The sequence below is a fragment of the Dendrobates tinctorius genome, unplaced genomic scaffold (genome assembly GCF_039654945.1).
Source record: "Dendrobates tinctorius isolate UK_male_01 unplaced genomic scaffold, ASM3965494v1 ptg000177l, whole genome shotgun sequence".
In the NCBI taxonomy this organism is placed as follows: domain Eukaryota; kingdom Metazoa; phylum Chordata; class Amphibia; order Anura; family Dendrobatidae; genus Dendrobates; species Dendrobates tinctorius.
Genome location: NW_027361844.1, coordinates 7,132,904 through 7,154,795, shown reverse-complemented (window position 1 = coordinate 7,154,795; position 21,892 = coordinate 7,132,904). Strand labels below are relative to the sequence as shown.

Sequence of the window (21,892 nt, the reverse complement as noted above, 5' to 3'; positions counted from 1 at the left end):
ACAGCCCTGCTCCAGAAGGTGCGAAGACTGTGCGCGCACATCCGCCGGTCGCCTGTACACTCCGTTCGTATGCAGAAGCTGCAGCGATTGCTCCACCTTCCCAACCACCGCCTCATTATCGACATTGCAACAAGATGGAACTCCACCCTGCACATGGTGGAGCGGCTGTGCGAGCAGAGGCAGGCCATAATGCATTTGTGGGAGGATACACGGCCAGGCACTTTGAGAGCAGACATGGAGTTGACCGGTGTGCAGTGGTCGAAGCTGAAAGACCTCTGTAAAGTCCTTCAGTGTTTTGAGGAATGCACATGGCTGGTAAGTGCAGACGACGCCATCCTAAGCATGAGCATCCCACTTATGCATCTGCTCATGCAAACTTTGACGCACCTTAAGGAGCAGGCTTCTGCAGCCAATGTTGATGAGGAGGAAGAGGAGGAGGGAATCCTTGATGACATTCAGCCATTGTCTGCTCAGGGACCTCTCCTGGACGAGGTGGAGGAAGAAGAGGAGGAGGAGGATGATGGGGATGATTACTTAGGGGAGGAGGATGCATCTCGTGGGGCAAGTGAAAATGTTGGCGTGGCAAGGTCTGGTACAGGGTTTGTGCGTGACTGGAGGGATGTGGATTTGCCAGAAAGTGCTCCTCCAACCAGCACTCGCAGTGCATCATTGACACCGGGAACATTGGCCCACATGTCAGATTATGCCTTGCAGATCCTAAAAAGGGACCCCCGCATTGCCAAAATGATGAACGATGACGACTACTGGTTGGCCAGCATCCTGGATCCACGCTATAAAGGCAAATTACAAAACATCATGCCACAGGAGAACCTTGACCTAATATTGGCTAATAAACAAGCAACTCTGGTAAATCGGTTGCTTGAGGCATTCCCAGCACACAGCAGCGGTGATGGTTCTCACACGAGCCGTACGGGCCGGGGGCAGCTTGGCAGAGGTGTTCGTGGTGCACACAGCAGAAGTGGTGTTGGAGACAGGGGTTTCATGACAATGTTGTGGACTGATTTTTCAAGTACCGCTCACACAACTGGTAATACTGCATCGATGGAAAGTGACAGGAGACAGCAGTTGTCAACTATGGTTACAAACTACTTTTCCTCCCATATCGATGTTCTCCCACACAGGTCATTCCCCTTTGACTATTGGGCCGCTAAACTGGACACCTGGCCTGAATTGGCACAATATGCCTTACAGGAGCTCGCTTGCCCAGCTGCAAGTGTGCTATCGGAAAGAGTCTTCAGTGCAGCTGGATCAATCCTGACAGAAAAAAGGACCCGTCTGTCAACCCAAAATGTGGATGATCTAACCTTCATTAAAATGAACCACGCATGGGTTTCCAAGGATTTTGTCCCACCTTCCCCTGATGACACATAGGGTGACAGAAAAATGGCTTGCTTTGGTCCACCTCTTCCTGGGACTTGACCTATTTCACCTTTTGCATCAGCTGAATGTCCAACATCAACATATGCCACTTTCTAAAACTCCCTAACTATGCTGCCTCCCCCCCCATGGCCGTGGTCACCACCTAGTGCACGACACCGTGCGAGTGCCGTTGCCCTGGACAGGTGGGTAGGCCGACTCTTGGGCGCGGGCACTGGCACAGGGTCCTTCATAGTGCAATCAAGTGTCTCTGACGGTGGTGGTGCACACCCGCCGTCAGACACACCGCCGTACTATGAGGGGCCCAGTGCCAGTACCGACGCCCACGAGTGGGCCCCCCTTGCTTGGGCAGGGCCCCAGCATTTGCAATCTTTACCTCTCCCTGCTCCTCCGCTGTCCAGTCTGGGCCGTCAAATCCATACTGTGCCTGACACCGTCTGAGCCTGCCTCCTGATGTATAGACATATATTTTGAATGTGTACGCTATCCATACATGTTATCCGGGGATACGGTACCCTTTCTAACCTTTGTGCAATCACGTGCAATCCATACTGGGCCTAACACCGTCTGAGCCTGCCTCCTGATGTATAGACATATATTTTGAATGTGTACGCTATCCATACATGTTATCCGGGGATACGGTACCCTTTCTAACCTTTGTGCAATCACGTGCAATCCATACTGGGCCTAACACCGTCTGAGCCTGCCTCCTGATGTATAGACATATATTTTGAATGTGTACGCTATCCATACATGTTATCCGGGGATACGGTACCCTTTCTAACCTTTGTGCAATCACGTGCAATCCATACTGGGCCTAACACCGTCTGAGCCTGCCTCCTGATGTATAGACATATATTTTGAATGTGTACGCTATCCATACATGTTATCCGGGGATACGGTACCCTTTCTAACCTTTGTGCAATCACGTGCAATCCATACTGGGCCTAACACCGTCTGAGCCTGCCTCCTGATGTATAGACATATATTTTGAATGTGTACGCTATCCATACATGTTATCTGGGGATACGGTACCCTTTCTCACCTTTGTGCAATCACGTGTAATCCATACTGGGCGTGAGAACGGCTGGCGAGCTGTTAAGCAAGCTACAGCACCTGTGGTTTGCACACGTAAGTTTTTCATTTTTTCAGGAATGACGGTTAGGCCTAATTCCGGAACTGCGGTTGACCTGCACTTACTGGGAAATCATTGTTCGCGGGTAATAATTGTAATCAGTGATCCCCATCACTAATGTTGTTCAGCGGGTTATCTGCACCTGTAAGCGACAAACGCTGGCCTTTTCAGTGTAGCGCACATGCAGCCACGGATATGTAAGGGCATGACACACCAGTTATTGGCCAATCTCATGTGCCAGAGCCTCACGTGTCCCTCTAGTAAGCCGGACTCGGACCGCGGGGCATGACGGAGTCTCGTTCGTTAACGGAATTAAGCTTGCAATGTGTGCATCTGTTCTGTAGCTGGCATGGTTGAGGTTTCTCAGGTGGAGTCGAATTTAACCGTAGGCTCCACTCCTGGTGGTGCCCTTCTGGACATTCCTTTAAGGTTCAGCTTTGCAACCATACTGCCCACGTAAAACAAACACTTTGCCTTCATGAACGCTGTTTGGAGGGTCATGACTCGTGGGAATAACGCCGCCCAACCAGTTAACCTGCTAGAGAGATCGTTCGTTGCTCCCAAGCATGACATCACACTCCCTAGGAAGAAGGTAATGCCACTATGGCGACCGTACTCCTGGGGGCGACACAATTGCACTGATGCCCAGCCACTGCTCAATGAATCTGTGAATCTGCTGGTACATTGACCCAGACCACTACATTCCCCTCGCACGCTACACGACCTGAATCTGACCCTGATGAAACTCAGGTTACCCTTCCCATATACAGTTCCATCTTACACGGTGACAAAGAGGAAGCTGCAGATGAAAGTGCAGGTTCGGCCCACCCGCCATCAGACACACCACCGTACTATCACGGGCCCTGTGCCAGTGCCGTCGCCAACGAGTGGGCCCCCCCTGCTTGCTCATGATCACAGCACTTGCAAAGTTGAAATACTGTGCAGTGAGATGGAAGATGGGGACGACGAGGAGTCCAGACAAGTACAGGGATTCCCTAGCGAGGAGACTTATTTGATTGTTTTCAATGTTGGGACAGCAATTTTTGGGGAGCACTATACTCTGGAGAATGATAGATGGAGCCCACCATACACTGGAATATTCCAAAGGTGGACATCAGACACTGGAGCAGCATTTACAGGCCCCATTATACACTAGAGCATTAGAAATGGGGCCCATTATGTTTGGAGCATTATTTGGGCCCATAAGACAGTGGAGCTTCATCCATGGGGACCAACATATACTGTAGCATTATGTGGAGCTCATCATATACTGTTTCAAACATTATATGGGACCAATGATTCTGTATGGAGAAATAGATGGGCCTCGTCATGAGATGTAAAAAGTGAAGTATTTTTCATTGTACTATACCGCTATTTCTCTGCCGTATCGGAGCATGATGAGTTGTGGTATGTGTTAAAGGGGCGCTCTTTCGCCCAGGGCACATGAAAACCTGCAGCCAGCCCTCCCCCCCACAACTTTAGCCAAATAACCCCCATTTTTCAGTGCGTAACTTGTATTATGAAGTTAATTAAGGTTGACAAGCTTAAGTAAGAAGAATTGATGCTTTTGGCATTCAAATGGGCACTGTAGGTGTGTTTCCTGTCCTCCTCTCACTGCCGACTTTTATTCCCCATTGACTTACATTGGGTTTCGTGTTTCGGGACGTCCCCGACTTTTCCCTATAATCGGACGATCTTGCTCGACCCGACTTTTGGAAAAGTAGGGTTTCACGAAACGAAACTCGACCCTAAAAAACCAAAAGTCGCTCAACTCTAATGCCGATAAAAGACGCCTGGATTCTCCACTGTACCAACCTGGAGATAAAGTATGGCTGTCTTTGAAATTTGTCTGCCTGAAGCAACCCTCGTATAAACTGGCTCCTCGGTATATTGGTCCGTTTGTGGTCTTGGCTCGTATCAATGATGTGGCCTACAAGTTAAAACTTCCCACCTCGCTAAAGATTCCTAATTCCTTCCATGCCTCTCTCTTAAAGCCTGTTATCCTTAACCGCTTTCATCCTTCCACTGGCCACTCGCCCCGCCTGTGTCCGCACAAGATGTCTTTGAAGTTAAAGACATTCTTGCAATGAAAAGATCCAGAGGTAAGACCCTCTTCTTAATTGACTGGAAGGGTTTCGGTCCCGAGGAGAGATCTTGGGAGCCTCGGGAGAACATTCAGGCTCCTCGTATCCTAGCCAGATTCCTTTCCGGCCTTAAGAAGAGGGGGCGTAAGGGGGGGTACTGTCACGCTCACCTCTTCCCCGGCGCCTGTCACGCTCACCTCCTCCCGGCGCCTGTCACGCTCACTACTTCTGCTCTCCCTGCAGCATTGGCGGCCCCCACTCTGACCACAGCCGCAGCTCTTCCTGGCCGTGCCCCTGCCACCGCCGGCCTGTTTGCCTCTGCTGCGTCTTCTGTCGTCATGGCGCCGGCGGTCCCCGCATCCTCCAGTGCCTCCTCGTCACTCAGGCACTTCCGGTCCTCTCGGCCCGCCTCCTCTGCTGATGCCTGTCCATCTAGTACCTCCTCTCCCGTCCTGCGGCCGGCCTCGGCTCCTCCTCAGGTCCGGAAGTTCTCTAGCGTGCCCTATATCAGGCAGTCTCTCCCTCTCCTCCCTGCCTGATTATCAATTGTGTTTCACGTTCTGATATCGGGTCCACGCTCTCCAGTGTACCTTCTGTCTCTACGCTTCGTACCTTTCCTGGTTTCTCGCTAGTTTCCCTATTAGTTACGCTCCTGTGTTCCCTTCTAGGTCCTGCCTGTTCCTGCCTTCGCCTGCCTGTTCCAGCGTCTCACCCGCTACCCGTTCCTGCCTCCTCCCTGGTTCTCCACCACCATCTCTGCAGCTACAGCTGTCTCCCCTGTGGTCGTCACCATCCCCCGTCTGGTCGCCTGCACATCCCCTGCCTGCATCTTCCTCCGGTTGTCCCCAGGTATCAGCTTCCGTGGCGATAGTCTCCCCAGGGTCTGGCCCTAACGCTCCCTGTGTAGGTTTAAAAAATAAAGCTTTAAAGGGGTATTCTGGTTCGCTATATCTCTTCTCATGTGCAGGCACTGCAAGACCTTTGGTATCAATGGTTGCGACCACTAGCAACTAGCTAAAACAACTGTCACTATATCAGTGATCGTAACCATGGATAACTAAGGTCCTGTAATGCCTGCACATGAAGAAAGAGACATAGCGAATCAGATTTACTATACTACGTTTCTAATTGGAGGTATTTATTAATATTATTATTATTACACCTACTACATATCGGCATAGGATCTTGGAGATGGGAATACCTCTTTAACACAATCCACACAAAAAATAAAGTTCCTGCTCAGGTCCTTCATCTTTTAACGGCAGTATAGGGGTTTTCCATGTTACTAATAACAAAAAAGCACTGGAAAAGAGCTTTGGCTCCTTGCCCCCACAAAAAATTCCATTGGCATCTGTGCTTCCAAATCCAAATGACACTCTCCCTTCTGAGCCCCACAGTCTGCCTAAGCCACAGTAAGCGACCATATGCCTGTCAGTACTGTAGCGATCAGAGACCGCTTAACTTACGAGGTGCATGTATCCAGAAGCACGAGCTGGGCACAATGTACAGGCACTACAATGTTCCAGGCACTAAAACATACTGGGCATTGCAATGACAGATTTGCATTTTTTCACTAAGTAACATCGATTGCTGCTTGTTTCTGGAAAAGATCCATGGAGTCAATATGGTCTCTACACCTGTAAAAAAAAATTTCCCACAGGGGTGTAATTTCCAAAATGGAGTTACTTGAGAGGGGATTCTGCTCTTTTGGCACTTGGGGGTTCTGTATATGGAGTCCACAAATTATTCAAAGAAAATCTGTGCTCCAAGAGTCAAATAGCACTCCTTCCCTCCTAAGTCTCACCGTGTGACTAAGCAGTACTGTACAGCCACATATGGGGTATTACCACGTTCAACAGAAATTGTGTAACCAATCTTGATGGCATTTTTACCTATTTCCCTTTGTGAAAAAATAAAATCTGGGTCTAAAAGAAAAAAAATTTGAGATAAAAATGTAATTATTCTTTCTACAACACCCAACTGTGTATCAAATTAACACCATATGTGCGTCACCGAATTAAGGTGTTTATATGATCACTACGCCCTTAGATTATGTTGAGTGGCGTACTTTGTAAAATGGGATCACTTATGGAGGGGATTCTGAGGTTCTGGCACCTCAGGGGCTCTGCCAACATAACATGGCACCTGCAAATCATTCTAACAAAATCTGCACTATAATATAGCGCTCTTTCCTTTCTGAGCTTTCCACTGTGCTGTAAAAATACTTTACGACTTTAGGGTGTGATGGCTGTTTGTGTGGACGCAATGCACCAATGGCCGAGCTTACCCTGGAGGGCCTTATTAAGTAGCTACCTGGTCTTCACTAGAGCCTCTCATGGTGAGGATAGGCTTGGGTCGTAAGGGTAGCCACCAGGTGCCACTCAAGGGCAGTCCTCGGACCTGCAGCAGCTGACTAACAGGTCATCGCAGGAATTTGAGGTACAGAGAGCACAGGCAGAGACTTAGACAGTCTGAGGTCGGGGAATCTCATCTTGACATCTGACATGATGGACACCGTTTTTATCTTTCTTGCCTCCTGATGAACCGCTGTTGTGGGGAAACGCGTTGGGTACTCCACAAATGATAAGTGGTCACTTTATTTATATATATGCTCCATTGTGAGGGTATGTCTTTCTACATTTATTGTGGACCCTGAGGTCATGATGTGGTAATTGTTATTCTATTTTTCTGGGATTGTCTGCATTAGTTTAGGGCATTTTTTACCATTCATCTCTGCACTATTGGTCATTGTTTTCATACCTGTGATATCAGGGACCGGCAGGGCAGTAAGGGACAATCCTCGCTGAGTGGGGGCGCCAAAATCGGGATCCCTAGGGTGCCAACCTCCACGGTTAGGAAGGTATCAGAAAGGCTTATTGCAGGGCTTTGCAGCATCTCAGTTCAGGTCTTTTATTGTGGCATTTGCCATGGTTTCACTGGGAAATTGGTGTTTTTTATATCTATGAAATAAAATAGCTTTTATAGGGATTATATGTTCACTTTGTCGGGGCAGGCAGCACAAATCAAAATACAAACCCGGGGGCAGGAGCAGAGAAATCAGATGAAACAAGGAAATTAGCCAGAGACAGGAGAGACAACACTATAATACACCAAACAGGATACTAGGAGATGAATTGCAGTACAAACATAAGTTTAAGCATGGTGTGGCGGTAGGAGCTGCCTAATATATCCCCTGCTGACAGTGGATAAACCTGGGAACTTTTATAGGACACACGAGTTAAATTCCTGCAGAGTCTGGTCACGCCTTTCTATAGCCAGTTAGAGATTCAGCAGCAAAACCGGGAATGCTGCAAGAGGAAGTTTAGGTGTGATGGCTTGAGACTAAGAGGAGAAGAACAATAAGCTCAGTGAACAGAATGGTGCTGAGAGCGCGCATGATCCACCGGCGTTACACACCCCTACTTGTACCCCCCTCCTTTTTTGGTCAGACCGACGGAGAAACCTTTTCAAGATGATAGGGGAGAGGATGTTCTCCACAGGCTCCCAAGATCTCTCTTCAGGACCAAAGCTTTTCCAATCCACCAAATACTTGAAATCTTGTCTCCAAGACAAAATTCTCCTACTCCTGTCAATAGGAATAAAGCTCTTGCCTTGAGGGATGTCTTTTAACTGAACAGGAGCTGCTTCAAGAATCCTAGCCAGGTGAATGATGTGTTGTGCCTCCTCTTCAGAATCAGACTTGTCAAAAGATCGAGGCAAGGCATCCACTTTAACATTCTTCTCCGCAGGACGGAAGTGCAACTCAAAGTCAAAAAGAGGGAAGAAGAGTGCCCTCCTGGCACCATTGGGTGGTCTGCAGAAAGTTCAAATTGTTATGGTCCGTCCATGCATATTATTACTGGAGAACTGGCGCCTTCCAGTATATGTCACCATTCTTCAAGTGCCATCTTAACGGCCAGTGGTTCACGATCTCCAAAAGTATAGTTTCGCCCAGCTGGCAAAAACAGTTTAGAAGAAAAACACAAAAGACAGACTTCTCTGAAGACCTTCTTTGTACAAGAACGGCCCCAGCACTGACAGAGGAGGCATCAACTTCCAGGAGAAACTATTAGGGTCAGGATGGTGCAGCACTGTAGCTCTCGCGAAGGTTTCTTTCAAATGCTGGAAGGTCAACACACTCAAGTCAGGCCAGACTCTGGCATTAGCCCCCTTCTTGGATAAGGCAAATATAGGTGCCATTAGGGATGAGAAGTAAGGAATAAATTGTCTATAAAAGTTGGCAAAACTCATGAATCGTGGTATGGAGGGCAAGCCTTGGGGACAAGGGCAGGAGAGAAAAGCAGAAACCTTCTCAAAAGCCATTTTGAAACCCTGGCTGGAAAAAATGTGGCCGAGGAAAGGCAAGAAGGGTTTTTTGAAGACCCATTTGGACAACTTGACAAACAAATTGTTCTCGTGTTGTTGCTGCGGAAATGAATGGCAGGAGTACTTGTGCTTTATGGATATTTTGTTAAGACCCTGATAGTCAATGCAAGATTGTAGAGAATCACCCTTCTTTGTCAGCTAGAATGGTGCTCCAAAATTCAAAGCCTCTCCTTGTGCTCAAACAGTAGTAGGTAGCATTCACACAGGCACTGGATTTTTGTATCAAAACAATGTGAAATTTATTTTTCACTGATTGCACAGTACCAAAACAAAAACCACACACACAAATCCCTAGCCTTGTCCAGGTGCTAACTAAACAACACATACTCTGGCTACTCATACATGGCTGAGCTAGTCCCTGTCTGGTCAAACAAAACAGCTATAATCCAGAGAAACCAGTGATAGTTTTGTGCGCACAGCCTGTGCAAATTCTTCTCAGAGAGAGATTGTAGCTTGTCTCTCTCTTTAGCTTCAACATAAATTCACTCTGGTCAGCTCCCTCCCCCAGCTGACTGTCTAAGGTCAGGTTCAGATTGCGTTAGTGCAGTCCGTTCAACGTATGCGATAAACGGACTGCGCTAGCGCAACTGCCTTTTTAGGATCACATTATACAATCCTGCTAGCGCAGATGCTTAATCTGTGCTAGCAGTGATGGACCCTCGGACATTGCAGACCGCTTCCGAGGGTCCGTCACAGAATAAGGGCACATCGCTAATGTATGCCGATTGTTGCATGCGTTAGCGATGCGCTCGTCTATAGCAGTCTATGGGTGCGTTAATGCATCCGTTACATAGCGTTAATGCCGCTATGAAACGGATGTGTTAAATGCACCCCCTTAACGCAATGTGAACCCAGCCTTAGGTGAACATCAAGCCTATTTATATGCATTGCCAGCCAGGTGAAAATATAAAAGCTTGTAGAGCTAGGATTCAACCCTAGCCTACATGACTTGGCTACACCACATATAGGGTATTAGCACACTCAGAAGAAATTGCACAAAATATTGTGCTGCACATTTTCTCCTTCTACTCTTGGGAAAATGATAAATTTGGGGCTGAGGCAACATTTTTGTGGAAAATGTAATTTTTCAATTTCACTTCCCAATGTTATAAAATTCTGTGAGCTATCTGTAGGTTCAATATGCTCACCACAACCTTTGTTGAATTCCATGAGGGGTGAAGTTTCCAAAATTAGGTCACTTGTGGGGTCTCTACTATTTTGGTACCTCTGGGGCTCGAAAAAAGCGACATGGTGTCCACAATCTATTCCAGCCAAAATTATGCTCCAAAATTCAAGTACCACTCGTTCCCTTCAGAGCCCTGCAATGTGCTCAGTAGCTTCTGACCACATATGGGGTATCATCTTGCTCAGGAGAAATTGCACAACAAATAGTAAGGTCCATTTTTTCCTGTTATCCTTGTGAAAATGAAAAATGTGGGGTTAAAGCAACATTTTTGGGAAAAATACCACATTTTTCATTTATTGTTTCCACTTTGTTTTAATTCCCGTAAAGCAACTGAAGGGTTAACAAACTTCCTAAATGTGGTTTTCAATACCTTTTAAGGGTACAGTTTTTGAAATGGAGTTTTTTGGGTGTTTTTTTTTAATTTAGGCCTCCAAAAGTCTCTTCTGTGAAATGATCCCTAATAAAATAAATTTTGTAAATTATGCTACAATATTTTGTTACAGAATGAAAAATTGCTGCTAAAGTTTTAACCCTTCTACATTCCTAACAAAAAATGCTTCAAAAATTATGCTGATGTAAAGTAGATAAGTGGCAAATGTTGTTTATTAATTATTTTTCGTGATGTGATCATGTGTTTTAAGGGCATAAAAATTAAAAGATTGAAAATCGTTAATTTTTCTACATTTCCAATTTTTTCATAAATAAACGCGACACATATTGACCTAAATTTACCACTGAGGCCACGTTCACGAGTTCGATATTTGGTCAGTATTTTACCTCAGTATGTGTAAGCCAAAATTAGAAGTGGAGCAATCAGAGGAAAAGTATATTAGAAACACATCACCACTTTTTTATTTTTCATCCACTGTTAGTTTTGGTTTAGAAATACTGATGTAAAATACTGACCAAATACTGAACGTGTGAACTAGGTCTAATGTAAAGTACAATGTGTGATGAAAAAAAGACTACCGTATCTCAGAACCACTGGGATCCATTGATGCCTTTCAGAGTTATTACCACATAAAGTTACACTAGTCAGAATTGAAAATTTTGACCTGGTCAGGAAGGTGACAATAAGCTTCGGCAATAAGGGGTTAATGACTCATTATCTGTGTAAAACTGGCTATACATCAGATGGTCATTTCGCTGACAAGTGTCCCTCACACCACATAGCTTGCAGGTATTTTTAGTGGAGAGGGGAATAATCCACTGCTGGATATGGATACCTCTGGGGATGGCTTATCCCAGATAAGAACAAAGGGATTGGGCATATTGAAATTCATTCTTTAGACTGGAATCACGCAAGAAATGTTTGGTGCAGTATTTTGCAGCAAACATTACAATTACTGAGTACGGCATGCTTCGTTAATAGAGTGCCATCTGTGTCATGTTGGTGGTTGTTAAATCAGTACAATTTCAGTCACCAGTTTTCTGAATGACTCTTCATTCGCGGTTGCTACAACGGCACATAACCCATTCAGCTGATTCAGCCTAAACAATTTTTTAATTGCGGAATCATTTTTGAAAAACATTAGCCTCCTGGCGCTAACACTAATGCAATGCATGCTTTATGAGGATTCACAAGTCTACAGCGACATAGAGTGACTGCAGATTTGTAGTTTAAGACTAAGTGCCCACGTTGCAGAAATGCTGCAGAATTGTCCGCAGCATTTCCGCAACTCCCTGCCGCGGGTAAAATGCATGCAGAATTCGCATGTGTTTTCTCACAAAACACAAGCGTTTTTAGTTTGCAGAATGCTTGCGCTTTTCCAAGCGATTTGAAGCATCGCTTGTAAAAGTGATTGACAAGTTGGTCACACTTATCAAGCATAGTGCTTGACAAGTGTGACCAACTTTTTACTATTGATGCTACCTATGCAGCATCAATAGTAAAAGATAGAATATTTAAAATAATTAAAAAAATAAAAAATAGAGATATACTCACCCTTTGTCAGCTCCCGGAGTTGCCCTGTTCCTCATTTGCGCTGGCGGCAACTTCTGTTCCCAGGCATGCATTGCACGAATGATCTCTGATGATGTACGGTCTCGCAAGACCGCTACGTCATCAGAGGTCATTCACGCAGTGCATCCCTGGGAACGGAAGTTGCTGCCAGCGCCAATGAGGGCCGGGAGGATTCCGGGGGCCGACAGAGGGTGAGTATATCTCTATTTTTTATTTTAATTCTATTTTTTACAGTAATATGGTACCCAGGGCATAGAGGAGAGTCTCCTCTCGTCCAGACCCTGGGTACCATCCGCACATGAAGCGCTCACTTTACGCATGGTGGGCATAGCCACATGCTAAAGTGAGTGATCAATGCAATCCTATGGCGGCGGAATCGCCGCGATTCCGCAGGAATAATGGATATGTTGCAGATTTTACCGCTATGCGATTCCACAGTGGGAAAATCCGCAGCATGGGCACAGCAACTGCGGAATACCATAGGATTGCATGGGAATGCATTTTTTAAGCGTTTCCGCAGCGGCGCAAACGTCTCGGAAATGCATAAAAAATGCAACGTGGGCACAGCCTAAGACCAGACAACACTTTTAAAGAAAAAGCTATACACATATTATAGCGTTTGCATGGAGCTGCTGCATGCAAGTGTGGTACTAGCAGGTACGCAGGATGCAGTGTCGAGACGTGAGACGGTTTTGTGTTTTTGGTAACAACTTTTATAGGTTTATAGGTAATAGGTTATAGGTTTTACCTATAGGTTTTATAGGTAAACTATCCGCAGGGATAGTCTAAGCAACCGACCAAAATAGCAGGAATTGTTCTCGCAGGGACTCAATACAAGCCAACACAGAAATCTAAGTAGACGACTAAGTCCAGCAAAGCCGGTCACTATAGGGCCGCGGTATGGCTGACTACGGGTCCTTAACTATATAGTGTCACTTAACAAGCTCGACTTCCCTCGGTGTCCCGGACGATGGTTCTTCGGCGTAGCAGCCGCTGGGCCCAGCCGCTGAAGATCTTTCGTAGTCTTCGAGCGTTCCAACGCTCCGGTGAAGCAGGGGCACAACAGGCACTGGAGTGTTATGAACTCATTTTCGGCTCCACCAGTTGAGAGTTCCCCTCCCGTTCTCCCTCTGGTGGTGACAGGAGGTAGTGAGGTTGGTTTAAGGGGTAGTTATCTGCCACCTGATGAGGAAGATAACGATTGGATCTCAGGAGTATCAGACTGGATATAAGACAGCCGACGCCCTATCCTAATGCTGGTGCTTCTCAGGTCCTGGACTTCAGCTCTCTTCCAGTCTTCTCAAGTTAAGTTTGTTTTTTGCTATTGTTCACACTTGCGCTTGTTGGTCAGTTCAGTTTCTTGTGTGGTCAGCCTGCCCCTGCTGGGGCTATGCTGAATTTCCACTCCTATGTATCAGTATTTGCCAAGCTGCTTTTTATCCCTTATTGGATTGGCCTCTTTTTGCTCTGTCTCAGAATATTTCAGAGTGCTGATATAGGTGTAGAAGTCTAGTGACTTCAGGGTTAATTTTGTTATCAGAAGTGTTGGATAATATTTTTGTAGGTTTTTTTTTGGCTGATTGCAGACTGTGTCTTTCCTTTTCTGTCCTGTTTAGTTAGCCGGGCCCCATCGTTTGCTCAGCCTATTTTCCTGCCTTTGTTTGTAATTTCATCTTGTTTCACCGTCAATGCATGTGGGGGGCTGTCTTTCCTTTGGGGTCTGCTCTGGGGCAGTTAGTTTTCCTCTTTTCCTGCTTTAGGCTTATGTAGCTCTCCAGTTGTGACGAGGCGTCTAGGAACATCGTAGGAACGCTCCACGACTGCTGCTAGTTGTGCGGTTAAGTTCAGGGATCTGCAATCTGCATAGTTACCAACTTCTCTGGTTTTCTGAGACTTAGCTTGTTGTTTATTTTTTCCTCCTCGGTGACCCATTCATAACAGAATCACCAGCCATACCGCAGATTCTAGGGAACTCAAAAGCAGGAAGGAATTGTTAAAGAAAAAAGAAAAGAAAAAAAAGTGTCAGAATTTTTTTTTTTTAATGTATTTTTTCCTCTTTTTCTCTGGGGCCGTAGGAGGACTTTTTTTCCTCATGAAGATTAAGCAACTGTCTGATCGTGTGGAGCAGCTTGCTGCTGAAGTACAGGGAATTTCCGCCTACCTTATTCAGTCACATGCTGCTGAACCCAAGTTTCCTACACCTGATGTGTTTTCTGGGGATCGGTCTAAATTTCTGAATTTTAAGAATAATTGTAAATTATTTCTTGCTTTGAAGCCTAACTCATCGGGGAGCTCTGTGCAGCAGGTTAAAATTGTCATCTCCTTGCTGCGCAGCAATCCCCAAGATTGGGCTTTTTCTCTGACACCTGAAAATCCTATTCTGACTAATGTGGATGCATTTTTTCAGGCCTTGGGGTTGTTGTATGATGAACCTAATGCCTTTGATCAAGCTGAGAGAACCCTGTTGACATTAAACCAGGGTCAGGATCCTGCAGAGTTGTACTGTCAAAAATTCCGAAAGTGGGCAGTCCTTACTACATGGAATGATAGTGCATTGGCAGCTCTCTTTCGGAAAGGTTTGTCAGAGACCGTAAAAGATATGATGGTGGGATTTCCTGTTCCCTATGGTCTGGATGGCTCTAAGTCATTAGCCATTCAAGTTGATTGGCGTTTACGTGAACGTAAAACTACACGGGAGGCGCTGCCACCTTTTGAACAAATGTCTGAACCTATGCAATGTGATGGGGTTTTGTCTAGGGCGCAACGTCGGGAGTTTACAAGGCGTAATAAGCTGTGCTTTTTCTGTGGAGATGCCTCTCATCCTATTTCTGTCTGCCCTTAACGAGAGAAATGTTTTGCACACACATTTGCTGTGGGCAGCGTACAACCTAAGTTCCTTTTGGCAATTACTCTGATCTGCTCCTTGTCCACATTTTCCACTAAGGCTTTTGTGGATTCAGGAGCAGCTCTGAATCTGATGGATTTGGACTTTGCTAAACGTTGTGGTTTTTCCATGATGCCCCTGCAGACACCTATTCCTTTGAGGGGTATTGATGCCACTCCTTTGGCGGAGAATAAACCTCAGTTTTGGACCCAGGTGATAATGCGAGTTGCCCCAGACCACCAAGAAAAGTGTAAATTTTTGGTGCTGCATAATTTGCATGATACTATTGTTCTGGGGTTCCCCTGGTTGCAAACTGATAACCCAGTTTTGGAGTGGAAATCTGTGTCTGTGTTGAGTTGGGGTTGTCAGTGTGTTCTTAGGGACGCTCCTGTTTTCTCCACCTCTCCTCAGTCTCATGATATTCCTGATTATCTGGCTGATTTCTCTGATGTTTTTAGTGAGAGTAAGTCTGCGCCTTTGCCTCCTCATAGGAGTTATGACTGTGCAATTGAGTTGATGCCTGGGTGTAAATTTCCCAAGGGTCGGCTTTTCAACTTATCTGTACCCGAACATGATGCTATGCGATCCTATATTAAGGAGTCGTTGGAGAAGGGTCATATTAGACTATCCTCGTCACCTTTAGGTGCTGTTTTTTTTTGTGGCCAAGAAAGACGGTTCATTAAGACCGTGTATTGATTATCGTTCCCTTAACAAGATGACGGTTAAATATCAGTACCCGTTACCTCTGATTTCTGATTTTATTCTCCAGAGTTAAGAGTACCTGCTGGTTTACTAAGCTTGACCTCAGGGGGGCGTATAATCTTATTCGCATCAAGCACGGGGATAAATGGAAGATGGCGTTTAATACTCCGGAGGGACATTTTGAGTACCTGGTGATGCCTTTTGGGCTCTCTAATGCCCCTTCTGTCTTCCAGTCCTTTATGAATGATATTTTCCGAGACTTTGTGGATAAGTTTTTGATCATCTATCTGGATGATATTTTGGTATTTTCTAGTGATTGGGATTCCCATGTGGAACATGTCCGGACTGTGTTCCGGATTTTGAGGGAGAATTCCCTGTTTGTTAAGGGATCGAAGTGCCTCTTTGGTGTACAGAGGATTTCATTTTTGGGATTTATTTTGTCTCCATCGACTATTGAAATGGACCCGGCCAAGGTACAGGCCATTTATGATTGGGTTCAGCCTACTTCTTTGAAGGCTCTCCAGAAGTTTTTGGGTTTTTCTAATTTCTATCGTAAATTTATAGGTAATTTTTCTAGTATTGTCAAACCACTGACTGATCTGACCAAGAAGGGAGATGATGTGTTGAATTGGTCTCCTGAGGCTGTCTCAGCATTTCAGGAGCTTAAGCGGAGATTTACTTCAGCTCCAGTTTTACGGCAACCTGATGTCTCACTTCCATTTCAAGTGGAGGTGGACGCTTCTGAGATTGGTGCAGGAGCTGTTTTGTCCCAAAAAGACCCTGTGACTTCTAAGATGAATCCCTGTGCCTTCTTTTCTTGAAAGTTTTCCCCATCTGAACGCAACTATGACGTGGGGAATCGGGAATTGTTGGCCATGAAATGGGCATTTGAGGAGTGGAGACATTGGTTGGAGGGAGCTAGACATCACTTTGTGGTCCTCACTGATCACAAGAATCTGATTTACCTGGTGTCGGCTAAACGCTTGAATCCTAGACAGGCTAGATGGGCCTTGTTTTTCACGCGTTTTAATTTTGTGGTCTCTTTTTTTCCGGGCACTAAGAATGTTAAAGCAGATGCCCTTTCTAGGAGTTTCTTTGCTGATTCTCTTAATGTGACTGAGCCTACTACTATCCTAGGTGAGGGGGTAGTTCTTTCTGCCATTTCGCCCGATTTGAGACGCGCCCTGGAGGAATTTCAGGAGGATAAACCTGAGCGTTGCCCTATGGGAAGATTGTATGTTCCTGACCAGTGGAGAAAGAGAGTGATGTCTGAAGTCCATTGCTCCGCATTGGCTGGTCATCCGGGTATTTTTGGTACCAGAGATTTGGTGAGTCGGTCGTTTTGGTGGCCTGCCTTATCTCGTGATGTCAGGAATTTTGTACAGTCATGTGGGACTTGTTCTCGGTCTAAACCCTGTTCTCGTTTTAGTGGGTTGCTGATGCCCCTGCTGGTGCCCAAGAGGCCATGGACCCATATCGCAATGGATTTTATTTCTGATCTTCCTGTCTCTCAGAGAATGACTGTTATCTGGGTGATTTGTGATAGATTTTCGAAGATGGTCCATCTTGTACCACTCCCAAAGTTGCCATCTTCCGCTGAGTTGTTGCCCTTGTTTTTACAACAAGTGGTTCGGTTACACGGGATTCCTGAGAACATTGTGTCCGATAGAGGGGTCCAGTTTGTTTCCAGATTCTGGAAAGCCTTTTGTTCCAATCTGGGAATTCAGTTATCCTTCTCCTCCGCGTTTCATGCCCAGACCAATGGGCAGACTGAGAGAACAAACCAGACCCTGGAGTCTTATTTAAGATGTTTTATATCTGCTGATCAAGATGATTTGGTCTCATTTTTGTCCTTGGCCGAATTTGCGCTGAACTATAGAGCTAGTTCTGTCACTCTGATGTCACCCTTTTTCTGTAATTTTGGGTTTCATCCTCGATTCTCTTCAGGGCAAGTGGAATCTTCGTCCTGCCCAGATGTGGACACTGTGGTTGTGAGAATGCAGCAGATATGGGACCAAGTGGTGGATAAGTTGTCACTCTCTCAGGAAAAGGCCCAGCGTTTTTCCAACCGGCGTAGGACCATTGGTCCTCTGTTTAAAGTGGGTGATATGGTTTGGTTGTCGTCTAAGAATATTCCTATGAAGGTTTCATCTCCAAAATTTAAGCCAAGATTTATTGGACCTTATAAGATTTTGGAGATTCTTAATCCTGTTTCTTTTCGATTGGCTCTTCCAGTTACGTTCAAAATCCATAACGTATTTCACAAGTCACTGTTGAAGAGGTTTGTTGAGCCAGTAGTTCCTGTGGCGGCACCTCCTGATCCTGTATTGGTTAAAGGCAATGTGGAATATGAGGTAGAGAAAATATTGGATTCTCGTTTGGTTAGACGGAGACTCCAGTATTTGGTCAAATGGAAGGGTTATGGCCAGGAGGATAATTCTTGGGTCTCTGCCTCTGATATTCATGCCAATAAATTGGTTCGTGCGTTTCATCGGGCCCATCCTGATCGGCCTGGTGGCATGGATGAGGGTTCGGTGACCCCCTCCTCAAGGGGGGGTACTGTTATGAACTCATTTTCGGCTCCACCAGTTGAGAGTTCCCCTTCCGTTCTCCCTCTGGTGGTGACAGGAGGTAGTGAGGTTGGTTTAAGTGGTAGTTATCTGCCACCTGATGAGGAAGATAACGATTGGATCTCTGGAGTATCAGACTGGATATAAGACAGCCGACGCCCTATCCTAGTGCTGGTGATTCAGTCTGCTTCTCAGGTCCTGGACTTCAGCTCTCTTCCAGTCTTGTTAAGTTTGTTTTTTGCTATTGTTCACACTTGCGCTTGTTGGTCAGTTCAGTTTCTTGTGTGGTCAGCCTGCCCCTGCTGGGGCTATGCTGAATTTCCACTCCTATGTATCAGTATTTTCCAAGCTGCTTTTTGTCCCTTATTGGATTGGCTTCTTTTTGCTCTGTCTCAGAATATTTCAGAGTGCTGATATAGGTGTAGAAGTCTAATGACTTCAGGGTTAATTTTGTTATCATAAGTGTTGGACAATATTTTTGTAGGTTTTTTTGACAGATTGCAGACAGTGTCTTTCCTTTCCTGTCCTGTTTAGTTAGCCAGGCCCCATCATTTGCTCAGCCTATTTTCCTGCCTTTGTTTGTAATTTCATCTTGTTTCACCGTCAATACATATGGGGGGCTGTCTTTCCTTTGGGGTCTGCTGTGGGGCAGTTAGTTTTCCTCTTTTCCTGCTTTAGGCTTATGTAGCTCTCCGGTTGTGACGAGGTGTCTAGGAACATCGTAGGAACGTTCCACGACTGCTGCTAGTTGTGCGGTTAAGTTCAGGGATCTGCAATCTGCATAGTTACCAACTTCTCTGGTTTTCTGAGACTTAGCTTGTTGTTTATTTTTTCCTCCTCGGTGACCCATTCATAACACTGGAGGAGTCCTTGGACAGATGGGCCGCAGCTTCCGGATAGGGGCAAGCAGCGGCGATGCGGGGTGGCAGCTGGCAGGCCTCCTGCGCAGCCAGTGACTGCAACGGAGGACCCGTGGTGAGCAACGGCCCGGTCCTTGCCGCGGACTGGAGCGGGACAGTAGTGGCCGCCGACGGCACAGAACTAGCCGCAGCCACAGGTAGAAGCGGGGCGGCTGCGGGCAGCGGGAGATAGGCCGCAGCCTCGGGCTGAAGTGAGGCGGCTGTCTCGGCGCCATTCCACTGATGTCCAGGGGGAGTATCTCTCCAGTCACTGGCCTCCTTCCTGGCTCCAGTGAGTCGCTCTGGCTCTCAGTCGCTCCCACGGGCTCCTGCTCCTTCTGTCTCATTCTGCTGACTCACTGTGACTCGCGTTCCCCGCCCCTTTTATATTGGCTCCTCCCCCAGCCCACCTGTCAGTCTCCACGGTCCGTCCCTGAACTCTGTCCCCCGGAAACAGTTTCCACCGGAACCCAGGTGACGGTCCCCTTGGTTCCGACCCGGACACTCGACGGGGACCCTCTCTCCCAGACAAGCTTCAACTTTCCATACAATTTCCTCTTGCAAGGAAGAACAGGAAAATAGATGGCAACATTTACTCATTTAGTTGATTTATAATAGTATTGTAATAATAATTCCTGATATGTTGGTTGCGCATGCTGTTTTTTATTTCTATTTTAATCAATTATTATTGCAGCTGTTGGTTAAATATAGTATATGTTAACTGCAATAATTTTTCTCCTTCTCACATAGCTTTACATAAATTATCTTCATATTTGTCTGTTTGTTTTTTTTTAAAGAGTGCTGTAAAGGCAGTTCTGTAGGGAGCCTTATAATGGGCCCTGATGGGGAGATTGTATGCCTCTCTCTTATGGGAGCAACACGGGATACGGACATTTCCATTCGTTTTGATTTCATCCCTGAGGAAGAAGAGGAAGGTAAGGTTTATTGTAGAATGTGAATGGTTATGGACAAAATATTTTTGCAACGTCTGTTCTAGTTCAATACCATAAAAAGGGTTTTGGTACCTTGTGTTAGCCAATTGAAAAAATAATGCTCACAGTGTGAAAAACAAGATAATCTTGTAGTTATTTTATTTTTGTTAGCCATTAAAAGGTATCATAACTACAAGATTATCATGTTTTTCACACTGAGTTCATACCAATGATCAGGACTGTGTGAGGGCCAGACGAGGTCACATCAAACTCGCCCAACCATGCCTTTCTGAACCTTTCTTTGTGCACTGTACGCAGTCATGCTGGAACAGAGAGGAGACTTCCCCAAACTTTTCCCACAAACATAGAGTAGTCCAAAATGTATTTGTATGATGAAGCATTAGGATTTCCTATAACTAAAGCCCCCTTCACACATAGCGAGATCGCTAGCGATATTGCTAAAGCATCACCGATTTTGTGATGCAACAGCGATATCGGTAGCGATCTCGCTACATGTGACACTTACCTCCAACCCGGCTCCCCGCTGGATATTGCTGATCACGCGATATACATGATACGGCCATACAGCACACGGCGCTCCAATGAACTTTTGCGGGCCGTTTTTGCGGCCCCATAGAAATCTATTGGGGCCGCAAAAACGGCCCATAAAAACACGGCAAGTGTAAAAGAACCCTAAATATATATAAATCATATGATCCTGAAACCAAGTGCATATCATTCCAATCCTCCAATCTCAAGACATCTAAAATGTGGCAATATACAAGTAAACCTCAGCAGATAGTATAAGAACTGAAAACTACCCAATAAGGGAAAAGGAACCGAGCTCTAATGCTTAGGAATCACCTATGATAAAGGTGCTGCGCCTGCACTGTGAGGCTGCAGTGTACAATATCCCCCAATTATACATAGTCCTTAATTTAATACCTGGCAGGTCTAGACCTCAGTATTGGACAGAGGACACCTGGACATTATGTTATGGATACAATTGCTAGGTAAGGCAGCACCGAGCTCGGTGGAATTGTAGTGATAGATTTTAAAAATACCCAATAAAGAATATTTTTAACAATGTATTCTTCTCTGGAAAGTGAATTCTGTCCAAAAAAAAGGTGTCATTCCAGACTAGCAGTTTCAGTAAAAAAAAAAAGTGATTTAACCCCTTTCCTACAATGGACGTAATATTCCGTCCATGTGACACTGGACCTAATTCCCATGGACGGAATATTACATCATAGCGATCAGCTGCGCCCACGTGGTGAGCGCCGCTGCTCGCGGCCGGGTGTCAGCTGATTATCACAGCTGACACCCTGCACAATGTGTCAGGGGCGGTCACGGACTGCCCCCGACACGTTAACCCCTTGCACACCGCGATCAAACACGATCGCGGTGTACCGGGGGTTAAAGGAAAGCATCGGCAGGGAGGGGGCTCCCTCCGTGCTTCCCTGAGCCCCCCACAGCAGCGCAATGTGCAGCGCTGCTGCGGGGGGCTCCATCCCTGCAGGTCCCCGGATCCAAGATGGCGATGGGGACCTTCGGGGGGCCTGCAGGGAGCTGGCTTCCTCAGTGCCTGCAAAGCGCAGGCACGAGGAAGCCTTGTGCAGTGCCTGTGACAGATCGCTGTCACATGACAGTTATGTCCCCCCTGGGACAATGTAATAAAGTAAAAAAAAAAAAAGTGTAGAAATAATTTTTAAAAAATCGCTAAATAAATAAAAAAAAAAAAAAAAAATATTCC

General features: G+C 45.9%; 1 protein-coding gene across 3 annotated transcripts in view; it reads left to right on the top strand.

The window, feature by feature from the left end:
- The window catches only part of KIAA2012 (KIAA2012 ortholog), a 615,491-nt gene that overhangs the window by 257,395 nt on the left and 336,204 nt on the right, over positions 1 to 21,892 (top strand). For all 3 annotated transcript variants that reach the window (XM_073551517.1, XM_073551518.1, XM_073551516.1), the window contains exon 11: positions 20,005 to 20,142. In XM_073551517.1, the coding sequence (XP_073407618.1) occupies positions 20,005 to 20,142 (138 nt within the window). The remainder of the gene's footprint in view (positions 1 to 20,004; positions 20,143 to 21,892) is intronic.